This window comes from Emys orbicularis, chromosome 4, assembly GCF_028017835.1.
Source record: "Emys orbicularis isolate rEmyOrb1 chromosome 4, rEmyOrb1.hap1, whole genome shotgun sequence".
Lineage (NCBI taxonomy): Eukaryota > Metazoa > Chordata > Testudines > Emydidae > Emys > Emys orbicularis.
Genome location: NC_088686.1, coordinates 44,731,108 through 44,744,467, shown reverse-complemented (window position 1 = coordinate 44,744,467; position 13,360 = coordinate 44,731,108). Strand labels below are relative to the sequence as shown.

The 13,360-nt window shown below is 51.5% G+C and overlaps 1 protein-coding gene across 1 annotated transcript; it reads left to right on the top strand.

Moving 5' to 3' along the window:
* The first annotated feature begins 6,298 nt into the window (after positions 1–6,298).
* Positions 6,299–8,335, top strand: VRTN (vertebrae development associated). Its single transcript, XM_065404446.1, has one exon. It carries the CDS (start codon positions 6,299–6,301, stop codon positions 8,333–8,335), a length of 2,037 nt encoding a protein of 678 aa, XP_065260518.1.
* The last annotated feature ends 5,025 nt before the right edge of the window (positions 8,336–13,360 follow it).

The following is a 13,360-nucleotide window of genomic DNA, read 5'->3' as shown; positions in this document are numbered from 1 at the left end:
CTGGAACTTTGATTCCCTTTTTTTGGTCAAGGCTTCTAGTCTTCATGGCTGTGAGAAACTTTCCAAACATGATGTCATTTTCCTGGGCTTGCAGGCAGCTCCAGTGCTGCCACTGCTGCTTAGAGCTTACCCAAGCATCCATAAAGGGAAGTTCACAAGGCTCTGTTCAGCTTCACTGCAGCTGTGGGCAGCCCTGATGCCTAGACTACAAATGTGGCTTTGACACAGTGTAACACATTTAAAGGGCTTTCCACTATCTCAGTTAAGCTAACACAAATGGAAAAATGCACCAACTAATATTGGGTCAAATTCACATGGTTGCTGTTTGAGGAACTGGAGGCGTTCATGGGTGTGTTAAGATGAATGGGGCAGCTCACACCTTAGAGCTGTTGTGTCATGCTGCTGGAGGACTCAGGTCTTGTCTACACTAGAAAGTTTTGCCACTTTACTGGGATAGTTAAAGTCTCCGCACCCACACCCCACTCCCACCCCCAAACCAGGTCTGAGTCAGACATCACTATCAGGCCTAGTCTTCACTAGAAAATTTTATACCCGTATAACAGTGTTGTGGTTGAGGGGGGGAGAGGTGACTTTTATATCTATTCTATTATAGCCCTAGTGTGAATGCAGTTATGCTGGTATAAGGTTCCTTATATCAGTAAAGCATATTTCCCCTCCCAAATTGGAATAAGTTGCACAAGTATAAGTACCTTTATATCAGTATAACTGTATTCGCAAGAACAGGATTGTTTTGTTTGTTTTGTGTTTTTACTATCCTGCTATCCTTAAAGCGACAAAGCTATCTAGTGTAGACAAGCCCTTTACACTCATGTTTTCAAGCATCTCTCTATAACCATAAGGGATGGAAATGTTATTTTTGCCCTTGAAATGAAAGCCGAGACTTTGTTGTGGTCATGTGACTCCCAGGGACGAAAATCTAGGCACATGCTTATTGTGTCTGTGCCTTAATCCAGCTCTGAGTAGAAAAGCAAAGACTCCTCCTTCCTCCCCCAGCATCCAGGAGGCTTTAGGGAAGGGTGGAATAGTAGACCCTTCCCCTAATGGCTCTGGGTAGGGTGCGGGAAGAGAGAGCTGCTTCTCCTCTTCCTGCTGCAAAGGAGTGGGCAGTGGCTTCAAGTTCATGAGATGCCTACTAGCCAGAGACTAATATGAAAGCTACAGCCCCTGACCAGGGTTCAGGATAGCACCCTAGTGGGAATTCCTGCATGTGCTTCCAGCCCAGCAACTGGGGGCAGGGCTTCTCACCATGCCCCTGGACCTCCCTGCTGGCCACATCACAGGCTTTTGTGTGAGCCTCTGGTATTAGATGTCTGGGCTCCAGGATTTGAGGAATAGGCTATGAAGCCTCACCTCTAGGTCAAAGGTTCAAATGTGATGTTGGCCAGTGGTGGTGTATCCCTGGGCTACCCAGCCAGCTGGCACTATGTGTAATGAGCCTGTGACTGAAGTACGGTGCCTAGAGGAGAGGTGCCCAAATCACAAGTGGCCGCCTTGTTGCCACAGCAAAGGGGCCAAGGAGTCGGACCTTGGGGACTAGTCTCCACGGAGGAGGGCTGGCCACATCTAGAAGGAGGTGGTGGGTGCTGGGAGCTTGCTTTGGTAGAGCTGCTTTGGGGATGAAACCAAGCCCATTGTTTTAAAGCTGGCAATCCAGCACCTTGTGGCAGCTCCACTCTTCCACCACCCTTGCCCAGCCCTGCCGGATCCCTGTGCTGCCTGAAGCAAGGGGTCTGCATTTGGGATCCATGCAGCAGCCCTTGGCTCAGGCTGTCATCAGCAGGAGTTGGACGTGGTGTGGGAGCAGCAAGCTTAGCCCTGAGGAGTAGGGTTAAAGCGGTGGTTCTCCCCCCTTCTCCATACCGTGACCTTGTGTTACTAGAGAAAAAGGTTAGGGACGCCCCTTCCATTTCATCATAAGGAAGAGAGGCTGTTCTTGACTCCCAAATCGACAACCCACAGTGAGAGCATCTTACTTGGTCTCTTACTCCCTGGGCTGGGAGTGGTGTGGGGGTAGCACATTCAACCTGATGGGGAATGACCACCTCGCTCCCTGGGCTGGGAGTGGAGGATGCAGTGGCAGGATGTGGCAAGTCAAGTCCTGTGGGGTGGGCTGTGTCAGCCCTTGCAAAAGGGTTTCATTGACACACACTCTGCAAGACCCTCCTGAGTGACGGGCAAATCTTGCTCTCCTAACAAACCAACAAACCTAAGGAGCAGAGGTGATGGGGTGGCCAAAACAGGTACAGGTGCCTGCTTCCTCCTTGCCCTGGGGATGCTCAACACCTGCTCTGACCCAGGCCCTGCCCCCACCCCACCCCTTCCTCCAAGCCCCCATCTCTGCCCCACCTCTTCCCACCCCCACTTTGCCCCCTTCCCCGAGCGCACCCCAGCTGTTCTCCTCCCCCTCTCCCCAGCACCTCCTGCACACCGCAGAACAGCTGATCGTGGCGGGTGGGAGATGGCTGCCGGTGGGTGCTAAGCACCCACTAACTTTTTTCCGTGCCTATGAAAGTATGGAGTTGGTGCCTATGAAAACAGGTGACCAAGATGTATGGCCTGTCTGAACACTGCTTCACAAAGCACCTCTCTGACAGCCTCAGTGAGAATACAAATGTAGCCCTGAGCCCAAATGGCAAACCCAGATGCAACTGTACTAGGACTTAAGGGCAAGTCTGGCTCCCAGCTGTGGGGCTTTGTCCTATCTCTGCATCAGGCCCCCTGGACACTTTCCCCTGTGACGATGCTGATGGTGATGTTCAATCCTGCCTGTAATGTGCTAGGTGCTTTCCAGTCATAAAAGAAGGCCGTGTCCTGAAGAGCCCACAATCTGAGACCAGCCAGAACGTAAAAACGGCCATACTGGGTCAGACCAATGGTCCATCTAGCTCAGTATCTTGTCTTCCGATAGCGGCCAGTGCCAGGTGCTTCAGAGGGAATGAACAGAACAGGCAATCAAGTGATTATCCCCTGTCGTCCACTCCTATCTTGTGGTGAACAGAGGCTCAGAGCATGGTGTTGCATCCCTGCCCATCCTGGATAATAGCCATTGATGGACCTATCCTCCATGAACTTATCTAGTTTGTGGGTTTTTATTTTGTTGGGGTTTTTTTTAACCCTCTTATAGTTCTGACCTTCACAACATCCCCTGGCAGAGTTCCACAAGTTGACAGTGCATTGTGTGAAGAAGTACTTTCTTTCATTTGTTTTAAACCTGCAGCCTATTAATTTCATTGGGTGACCCCTAGTTCTTGTGTTATGTGAAGGAGTAAATAACTCCTTATTCACTTTCTCCACACCAGTCAAGATTTTATAGACCTTTATCATATCCTCCTCCCCCGCCCCCTCCAAGTCATCTCTTTTCCCAGATGAAAAGTCAGTTTTTTCAATTTCTCCTCATACGGAAGCTATTCTATACCCCTAATCATTTTAGTTGCTCTTCTCTTCTCTTTTCCAATTCTAATATATCTTTTTTGAGATGTGGCATCCAGATCCGCAGTATTCAAGATGTGGGTGTACCAGGGATTTATATAGCGGCATTATGATATTTTCTGTCGTATCTATCTCTTTCCTAATGGTTCCCAACATTCAGTTCACTTTTTTGACTGCCGCTGCACATTGAGCAGATGTTTTCAGAGAACTATCCACAATGACTCCAAGATCTCTTTGAGTGGTAACAGCTAATTTAGACCCCATCATTTTGTATGTATAGTTGGGATTATGTTTTTCAATGTGCATTACCGGTACTTTGCATTTATCAACATTGAATTTCATCTGCCATTTTGTTGCCCAGTCACCCAGTTTTGTGAGACCCCTTTGTAACTCTTCACAGTCTGCTTTGGACTAACTATCTTGAGTAATTTTGAATTGTCTGCAAATTTTGCCACCTCACCATTTACCCCTGGAAAAGGGAAACCGGTACAGAGGTGTCTTGGCCCTAGCATAACAAAACAAAGGGTTAATAATAGCACGGTGGCCTTTGTTTTGTCAAGGTAATGTTTGCCTCACTGCCTCAGGATGTCATTGTGATCTATGGACAGAGCACCTGACTAGCAGTCAGAAGAGTTGAGTCCTAGTCCTGGTTTGGATTTCACCTCTGGGGTGTCTGTCCCCCCTTCTGTCTGTCATATCTGTGGATACTGTAAGTTCTTGGGGAAGGGGACTCTCTCCCTCTGACATTTCACAATGCCTAGCACGATAGGGCCCAATTTTGGCTAGAGCGTCTAGGCATTAGTGTTAGACAAATAATAAGGTTACTTGCAGGCATCACAATAGAGGTGAGTCTTCAGCTAGGATCTGAATGAGGAGAGGATGGGGACCTTGTGGACCAGCTAAGAAAGGATGTGCCATGCAGAGCAGGTGGCATGGAAGAAGGCACAGCTATACTTGTAGGAGAAACAAAGAAACAGCATGTTGAGGCTGCATCATTTAGGGGCAAAAAGAACAGGACTACTTGTGGCTCTAATAAATTTGTTAGTCTCTAAGGTGCCACAAGTAGTCTGTATCCGCAAAAAGAACAGGAGTAACACGGCTGCTACTCAAACTTGTCATTTAGGGGTGTGGCAGGGAAGGGGTGGCTGTCAGAGTGTAGGGCAGATAAATAAGGAGGCACAGGATTATGCAGGGCCTTGAAGGAGTGATAAGTTTGAATTTGATATGGTGGAAAAGAGGAGCCAGTGGAGGGATACAAAGAGGGAGGCATGCTGTGAGATCATGGAATACAGCTTTAATGGACTGTATGGCGGGGGGGGGGGGGGGGGGGGGCTGGCTATGTGGGTGCCAGGGATGCCAGGAAAGAGTGTAGAGTAACCAAGAGGGGAAATAAGGGACTGGACTGGAGTTTTTGGCTTGTGATTAGAGAAATGGCTGGCTCTCAGGCTGGTATAGAGCAAGGAGGGACAGGATTTGGACACAGAGTTTAAGGCCAGAAGGGACCACTAGATCATTTAGTCTGGCTTCCTGTATATCACAGGTCACCACCCACACACTACTAAACCCAACAAGATGGCCTGGCTGTAGAGAGATGGAGGAGGCTTTGATATCATGTTGTTAAAGTTTCCACAATGACTAGGGTCTACAGCCAGATCATCCCTGTGCCAGCACTGAGGGGAGGCAGCTGGCACTCTCCTGACCCTGGGGCTGCCTCCTCAGCCCTTGGCAGAGGCTAAGCCTCAGCTGCACCCTTTTCCTGCCTCCTCCCGCTGCCATAGTGTCTGTAGGCATTGCAACAGCAGGGAATAAATGGACTGTGGGAATGCCTCCTGCTCCTCCCACCCTGGAATGTCCCTGCTGAGGGATTGCAGAGGCCCTTTGTGCTGGCATTATTCATCGAGAGGGCCCTTATTCCAGTGCCAAAGGGCAAGGATGACTTGGGTCCTAGATTCCTGAAATCACTCTTGCTTCATACACTTAGCCGTTCTCCATGCTTCTACAGTGAGTGGCATGTGCCACCTGGTGGCGTAAAGGGAACTACAACCACAATTTATTGCAGAAGTTGGAAGATGTGTATTGTACTGTCACGGTACAGACTCACCAGGATCAGTATCGAGAGCTTTGTTGTTCTTTTCACAGCTGGGATCATTGTCTGAGGCTTCACTCCTTCACCTGACCAGGCAGAGGGAGTGCTCTGAATTAGACTGTCCCATTTATTTGGTAGAAAGCTCCTTGAGAACAGGCTCTGTGTTTCCTCTGTGCTTTGTACAGCCCTGTGTGCAATGTTGCTTTCTAACAAACTCATTCTCACAGGAAAGCTGGTGACTGAGGGGAGTGGCCATTCCCCTCTCCCGGTGCTGTTGGATAATAAAATGAATACACCTTTTTTTCCCTTTGAGATTCCCAGGTTTTACCGTTTGGGGTAAATGTTGGGCTTAGTGTGGGCCTGAGCACAAAGCCAGGCACAGAACAGACAAGGTGTAAGCTTTTCCTCTTCACAGCTCTGCCCAGGCACCAAACTCCTGGTCTGCAGCACCCCCTGCTCTTCCATCCTTGCCTCCCCCCCTCAAGCTGTACTCTCCTACACCTTGCTTCAAATCACTCTGGCCAGCCTGTCCTCTCTGGAGGCCATCAGTGCCATTTTATACATTGGCCACAAGAGGTCACTTGAGAGCAACACAAGATTTATCCCTTGCCCATGTTTGTGTGTGGTGACCCAGGATTCCTCCTTTGAATCTGGAGGACTGAGAGCAAGAGCAGCCCCCTTGAGAGTGGGGGTGGGGGGTTGGTAGGCATGGTCTCTGCTGGAGAGCTGGAGCTCACATCGTTTGAATTCTTGTCTTGCAGAATGATCCAGCGGCACCAGCTAGTGCAGTCTGTACTGCAGGAGCTACAGGAGGCCACCGAATGCTTTGGGCTAGAGGGACTAACAAGTGCAGCCCTGGAGGCTGAGAGGACCTTGTCCTCTTTCTCCCTACCCAGCTACTGCGGGAGGCAGTTCCAGGAAGAGTTGGAAGTTGACCGGGTGGCAAGAAGCCTGTATCCGGAGGATGCCCCCAGCAACATGCTGCCTCTGGTCTGCAAGGGGGAGGGGAACCACCTGTTTGAGGCAGCCAGTGTGCTGCTGTGGGGGAACCCTAGCCTGAGTCTGGAGCTGCAGGTGCGCACAGTTGTGGAGATGCTGCTGCACAAGCATTACTACCTGAACGGCATGATTGACTCCAAGGTGATGCTGCAGGCTGCCCGCTACTCCCTCTGCACCGAGGAGTCCCCTGAGATGACCAGCCTGCCTCTGGCCATCCTCGAGGCCATTTTTGATGCTGACATCAAGGCCACTTGTTTCCCTGGCACCTTTGCCAACATGTGGCATGTCTACGCCTTGGCCTCGGTGCTGCAGTGTAACATCTACTCCATCTACCCCATGAGCAACTTGAAGATCCGGCCATACTTCAACCGCCTCATCCGGCCCAGGAAGTGTGGCCCGCAGACCTCCACACTCCACATCATGTGGTCAGGGCAGCAGCTCTCCTCACAGGTCTTCAAAGCACAGTACTTCGTGGCTGTGGTAGGCCTGGAAGAGCTGGAACCCACAAGCCCTCCTCCAGAGCCTCCAGTCCAGCCAGTCCAGACTCTGGAGCTGCTGAAGAGTGACCCCCGGCTGACCTACTTTAACCTGTGTGACCGCTACAGCATCACCAAGAGCACCTTCTACCGCTGGAAGCGCCAGTCCCGGGAGCACAGGCAGAAAGCAGCCACCAGGTTTGCAGCCAAACACTTCCTGCAGTCTTGCTTCCAAGAGGGCAATGTGATCCCTCTTCAGCACTTCCGACAAATGTTCCCAGAAATCTCCCGCTCCACTTACTACGCTTGGAAGCACGAGATGCAGAGCATGGTCAATGGCGGTGATACCTCTGCTCCAGCTGAGGCCATGGTGTCACAGGAGCCTCATGGAGACCATCAAAAAAAGCCCCACCCAGACAGGGATGATGCAGCAAAGTCAGAGGGGGGCCTAAGGCCGAAGATCCCTCCCCTGGAGCCCAACCAAGCAGGAATCTTCATGCAAGGAGCCAAGTCATACCTAGAGAAATGCATTGCCATGAACACTCTGGTGCCCTACAGGTGCTTCAAGCGCAGCTTCCCTGGTATCTCCAGGTCCACCTACTACAACTGGCGGAGAAAAGCCATTAAGGGGAACCCCAACTTCAAACCCCCTCAGCCTCCCTCAGTCAGCCAGAAGCCCCTAGTGAAAGGGAAGGCATACCTGCCATTCAAGCCTGGAAATCTGCCTGGCAGGAAAAGGCTGAACGGACACCGGCCAGAGCCCAGAAGTCTCCTCCAGCTCAAACCCTCTCTCTATAACTGGAGAAAGCAGCTTAGAGACATGGCCAAGAGGCATGTCCAGCAGTGGCGGCTGCCATTCTGCAAGTTCCGCCTGCGCTATCCAGGCTTCTCCTCCACAGCCTATTGGTTCTGGAAGAGAAGCAGCCAGCCGATGAACAAGCATCCTCTCTGGACCAGCTCATCCCAACAGCAGAGTCAGGTCATCTCTGAGGCTCCTGGAAAAGCAGAGCCTGGGATCAAACCACAGTCACAAATGGAAGTGGCTCCCAGGCATCTAGACAAGCAGGCATCAGTCACCCCCTACAATGCCACAATCTCAGGCTATGCCATGTCAGAAAGAGCCAACAGCCGGATGTTCGTGATGGATGTGATTGCCACTGCCCAGTTCAAAGCTCAGGCCAAACTGTTCCTGCAGCAGCGCTTTGAATCGAAAACCTTCCCGACCTACAAGGAGTTCAGTGCCCACTTCCCCCTCACGGCACGCTCCACCTACTACATGTGGAAGCGCGCGCTGCACGATGGACTGACGCTAGTGGATGCCTGAGGGTGGGCTGCCTGCTGGAACCTGCTCTCTGCTCTCCAGTCGGGAGGGCAGTGTTTGTGAGCTGTGATTCAGCTCGCTCGCTCTCTCTCTTTCTTTGTGGGGTTTTTTTATTTTTCCCTTTTATTTTGTTTTCCCTTCTGTTTGGCTAGATCTGGTCTCGGGGTGCAGGGACCAGGTCCGCATGTTACCAGTCCCCGGAGGTGGGGGGAGTGGAATGAGAGCTCTGCTTTGTGTTTGGGTTTATTTCTGGGCTGCCAAGATGCCCCAAAAGAAAAAGGCAAAATGGAGTTTGCCTTCTCCTGGTGCTTAGACTGGGATACAGGGTGGTGGAATGGGGGAGAGGGAGGGATATGTGACTCTGAAATGTTCCTGTAGGTGCCCTGGGTGTAACTGCCCTTAATTCATGGGCTGACAAGTTGCAGGCCTCCATTCTAAATGCTGTGTGCAGGATTTGCGGGCTCACCTGCCCCAGGTCACTGTCCAATCCAAAATTGATCTTGTTAACGTCAAGATTTTCTTGGGAATGAGGTGAGCCATATGGTGCCTGGCACAGAGGTGCCCAGCCTCCTCCGGCACAGAGGTCAACAAGCTCATTCTCGCTCAGGCCCCCACAAGTGGTGCTGAGACTGTCCCATGCATGGTGTTCTTAGGAAGAATTCCTAACAGCCCAGCCTTGGGTGTGGGCACCCTGGAAGCTGCACTGACTGTTGGGGAGCAGCCTCCCTGCTTTGGTGTATTCCTTGTTGGTTTAGGAGCAGGGGCTGGGAGCTGAGGAGCAGTTTAGCTCAGGCACAGCAGTGACATGATCTGGGGTTTTGTGATTGTATTAGTTCCAGAGGCCATGTGACTCTGTGCCGTCCCTGATCACTCATTGTTCTGCCTCTAGTCACAGGAGATAAGACTTCCTGGCATTCCTTGGTTGACAAGTGGATTGTGTTCCTGTTTCCTTCAGTCTGCCCTTCTTCTCTGGGAATGATCACATGTAGATCTTCAGCTAAGCAGGGACCTATTGCCCTTGTCCCATTCAAGCCTGTGTCTTGCAGTCCTTTGCACACTCTGGAGAAAAATAACTTCCCTGGGTCCTCTGCCCTAGTAGTAAGTGACCTGACTCCTGTGCCCCTCTGCAATCCCAGTGAGCATGTGCCTTTATGTTCCTGCTCTCCAGGAGCATCTATTTCACAGGAGTCTGGTAGGATGCCCCAACCTGCTGCCCACTGCAGGGGGTAGAGAGACAGCACTGTGGGCTGGAGGGGGAAAGTGGGGGTTCTGCTTTCACTATCTAAAAAGAACTGTGAGCGAGTGGGAGGGTGACTCATGGCTGAGCAGCAGAGCCCTATGCTGAGACAGGGCTGGATGTGCATGTGTGACCTGTAGAAATTTAAAGCAATAAAAACCCTTCCACTCCCAGCCCTGTGTGGTGTCTCTCTTGTCTCACCCCCCTTGTCTGACTGAAATGCCTTAATGAGGGTTGTTGCCCTCCTGTTTGTTTTAGAGGAAAGCTGGCCCCAGTGGGGCCCCCAGCAGGGTGATAGTTTCTCTGTCTCCAAGGTCCTGTGCAGGCAGCACCTGTACAACTTTCCCCCATACACCATCTGCCCTGAGCTTGCGGCATCACCTCTAGGGAGAAGATGGGACTTCAGGCTCCCTTCCCCTCTCTGCTGCAACTGGTCAGCGGGAGAGAAGTTTTGGTGCTTTGCACACCCACCAGCTCATCTCACTGAACAGCTAGAGAGGTGATGGAAGGCAGAGACAGGGAAGATGATCTAGCCCTTCTCACTAGCAGAGGGTGTTGCTCCCTACAGCATAGGGCAAGGACTACCACCGATGGGTTACTGCTGAGCTGGGCCAGATCCAAACCAGTGACCTAGGAACCGATCCAGTCCCTATTCAGAACAAGGGGGGGGTTGTCTCTATATTGACTTGAACGGAAGATGCATCAGGCTCATACAATTAGCCTGCCACTTTCCCCTTCTAATAATGTTAAAAAATGAGCTGGTATTTGCACGTTTGGCTGAAACAGAGGTGGTTTCCCACCCATGGGGGCCTGTCACACATGGATAGGTTTCATAGAGGTGGCAGGGCAGAGAGACACTGCAATACTGGACTGCAGTCTGTCTGTGGTATGCAGCAGCACCCACCCCCAGCTACTGACAAAGGGAAGGGAAGCTACTGCCTGTTAGAAATAACCCCAAATGGAGGAGCCAGAGGGTGCTTGTACATTTATTATTAGTGCCTCCAGGCCTCTCGTGTGCTGAGCACTGTACAAACATAGGTAGAGAGAGTCCTTGCACTGACAAGCTCACAATCAAAGGGACACACAACTCATCATAGCAAGTGTCCGTCAGAGAGCTGATTTTTTTTTCAAAAATAAATTAATATACTATGAATGGGGTGATAAATCTGCTCACTACCTGTCCCTGGAGAAAAGTGGGGTCTGGCTGGTGAAATGGGATCACAGCCAGCAGGTGGTGCTCTGATAAAGGGAGACTGGAAGTGCAGCTGGTGTTTAAAATGCACAGTTCCCCACTCAGCAGCCCCTGCCTATCGGACAGTCCTCTCTGCACTGCTTGCTAGGAAAGCTGTGCCTTAACGCTGCCTGTCTACAGTGGGGAAACAGCAAAGCCTTCCTCCCCCGAGAACCCGGTGCTTCCTGGTACCCCCTACTTCCCTCTGCCACCGGGTCCTTCTGTGTACGCAGAGAAGAATCTCAGGCCCATGGAAGAGTGGCTGGCAACCCTGGCAATCTGGGGTTCTGGTTCCTGTGGGCCCAGAAAGCCTGTGGCTAGGCAGTTTGGCCTGATCCCTGTTAGGACTTAGTCCTGGGGGGTTGCCTCCAATAGGCCCAGCAGGGTATCCCAAGTGGGACTGAAATGGGCCCTAAGTCAGGGGTTAAAATAGGAGAAGTGGTGGAGGTCCAACTCAGCCTCCCACTCCTGTACTAAAAGCCCCCTCCTTTCTCTGCCATGGGGCAGCAGCATTCCCCCTCCACTCCCCTGCGCCTTGGCTGGTGAGGTGCAAACCCTTCCCCCACATCCTGTTTCAATCTACTATAGCCCTTGCCCCAAATCCCACTGGTAGGGAGGGCCTGCCCACCTAGGATCTGACTCCTGCTGGCGCCAAGCCCTGGGGAGACTTATTCTGGTACTGCTCACACACGCCCCCCCAGCCTGAGACGCAGACACCCCTGGAGATAGCTGGGGTTGTAGGAAAAGGCCTGCCTTCCTCCTCCTACTCCTTGCACTGCAGCAGTTGTCCCCATCCCACCCCTAACCCTGGTGCTGCAACATCTTCTCTGGCTTCCCCGCCCCCATCCCTGGCACAGACTGAATCAGTGCAGGATCAGCAAACTCAGGTGGCGGGCTTGTGGAACTAGTCCTGGGGTTTGTTCTACCAGCTTGGTCCATGAGGAGCAACCGGTGTTAGTAGGCCAGTAGATCTTGGATCCAGAGCAGTTGCCAGTAGGAAAGGTGAGCAGCCCTCCACCAGGGTAGGGATCTGGGATCCAGGATCCAGGGACGGGCGAGCACTCCCCCAAGACAGAGGGATGGGTGAAGCTATTGCAGAAAGTGCTGCATTTGCTCTGATCACTGGGGGGGAGTGTGAGAAAGAGACACACATACAGTAATTAGCTCCCAGTGACTTCTCATCAGTGAATTCCTCTGAGGGAGTGAGCTGGTAATTACTCCAGAATGATTATCCATGTCTCTGAACTGTGCCTAGAGGCTGGGAGATCAGCTGTTTCCCCTCAGCAGCAGTGGCAGCAGCAGCTGTGAAATTGAAATCAAGATTAAGTGGTATTTTCCCTCAGCTAGACAAAGGAAGAGAGCAATAGAGGGTGGATTGTCTGACACTCAGCCTAATAAAGCACAGGTTCCCACTCTAGGCACCAGTGGCCGAGCCTACTCAGCATCAGGGCCAAGGCTCAGAAATACATGCACCCCAGAGATCAGGAGCATGGTATGTACAACACATTGCCTGAGTAGATGAGCCTAGTGGTGCTCCATCTGCTTTTATAATCAGACCCTGAGAGCAACCAGATGCTTCTGGGGAAGATACAAGAAACCCCCATGATGGACAATTATGCAACTCCCTGCCCAGAGGGGAAGCTTCTTTTAAACTTGCATCAGGCAGTGGTTGGTTTATCCCTGAAGCAGGCGGTTTATATGCCATACACATATTTATCCTATCAGATATAGTTGCGGGTGGCTTCATGGTGCTTACCTGGTCCTTTGGGAATCCTGCTAAGTTCTTGCCCGCACTATGCTCTTGCAGCAGTGAGTTCCACAGATTAATCGTGAGTTGTGTTAACTAAATTATTTCTTTCATCAGTTTCATATTTGTCACCCACCCTTCTCTCGCCCCAGAGCCTGTCACCGACCCTGTAATGGGGGAGGCTGGAGAGCTACCGGGGGCCAGTTCCTCTGGTATAGCCTTGTGTAAAGGGGCCAGAGGGCAATGGGGCCCACAACTTAAGATCAGGAGAGTTCTAGTTTGTAATGTGTAAACACAGATTTCTTTTCCACGCTGACTTGTTGCGGATTCAATTTTCAGCTTCTGTGACTTTCCTCCACTGCAAGCTCCTGCTGGAGCAGGATGAAATGGAGTTGGGGAGTCTGCCTTGGCCTCGTGTCTCACACAGCCAAAAGACTGGAATTGGTGCCATCGCTGCACTGTTCTCTCCTCGCATTTCAGGGGACACACCTGGAGCAACTGAAGTGCCCTGGGGACTGTGTGCCAGACGACTGGGTCTGAGATGCTAATTTCAACTTCCCCCTAGCCTCAGCACATCTTAAGGAAAGTACAAAACCTTCCTGCTGCTCCTGAACCTCACTGGGGTTCACTCCTCCACTGCAATCAAGCAGCATGGTCACAAATGGGAGCCCTTGTAGGTCCATTAATTTTGCACTCAAGATTTAATAGCTGACTTCTTTAAAGACTAACGTCCATAAAGCCATGTTGATCTCAGTCTGCTGAGAGATTCGGTTTCCTAAGTGCCTGGCCCCAGCTTGGGGGAGGTCAAGGCTG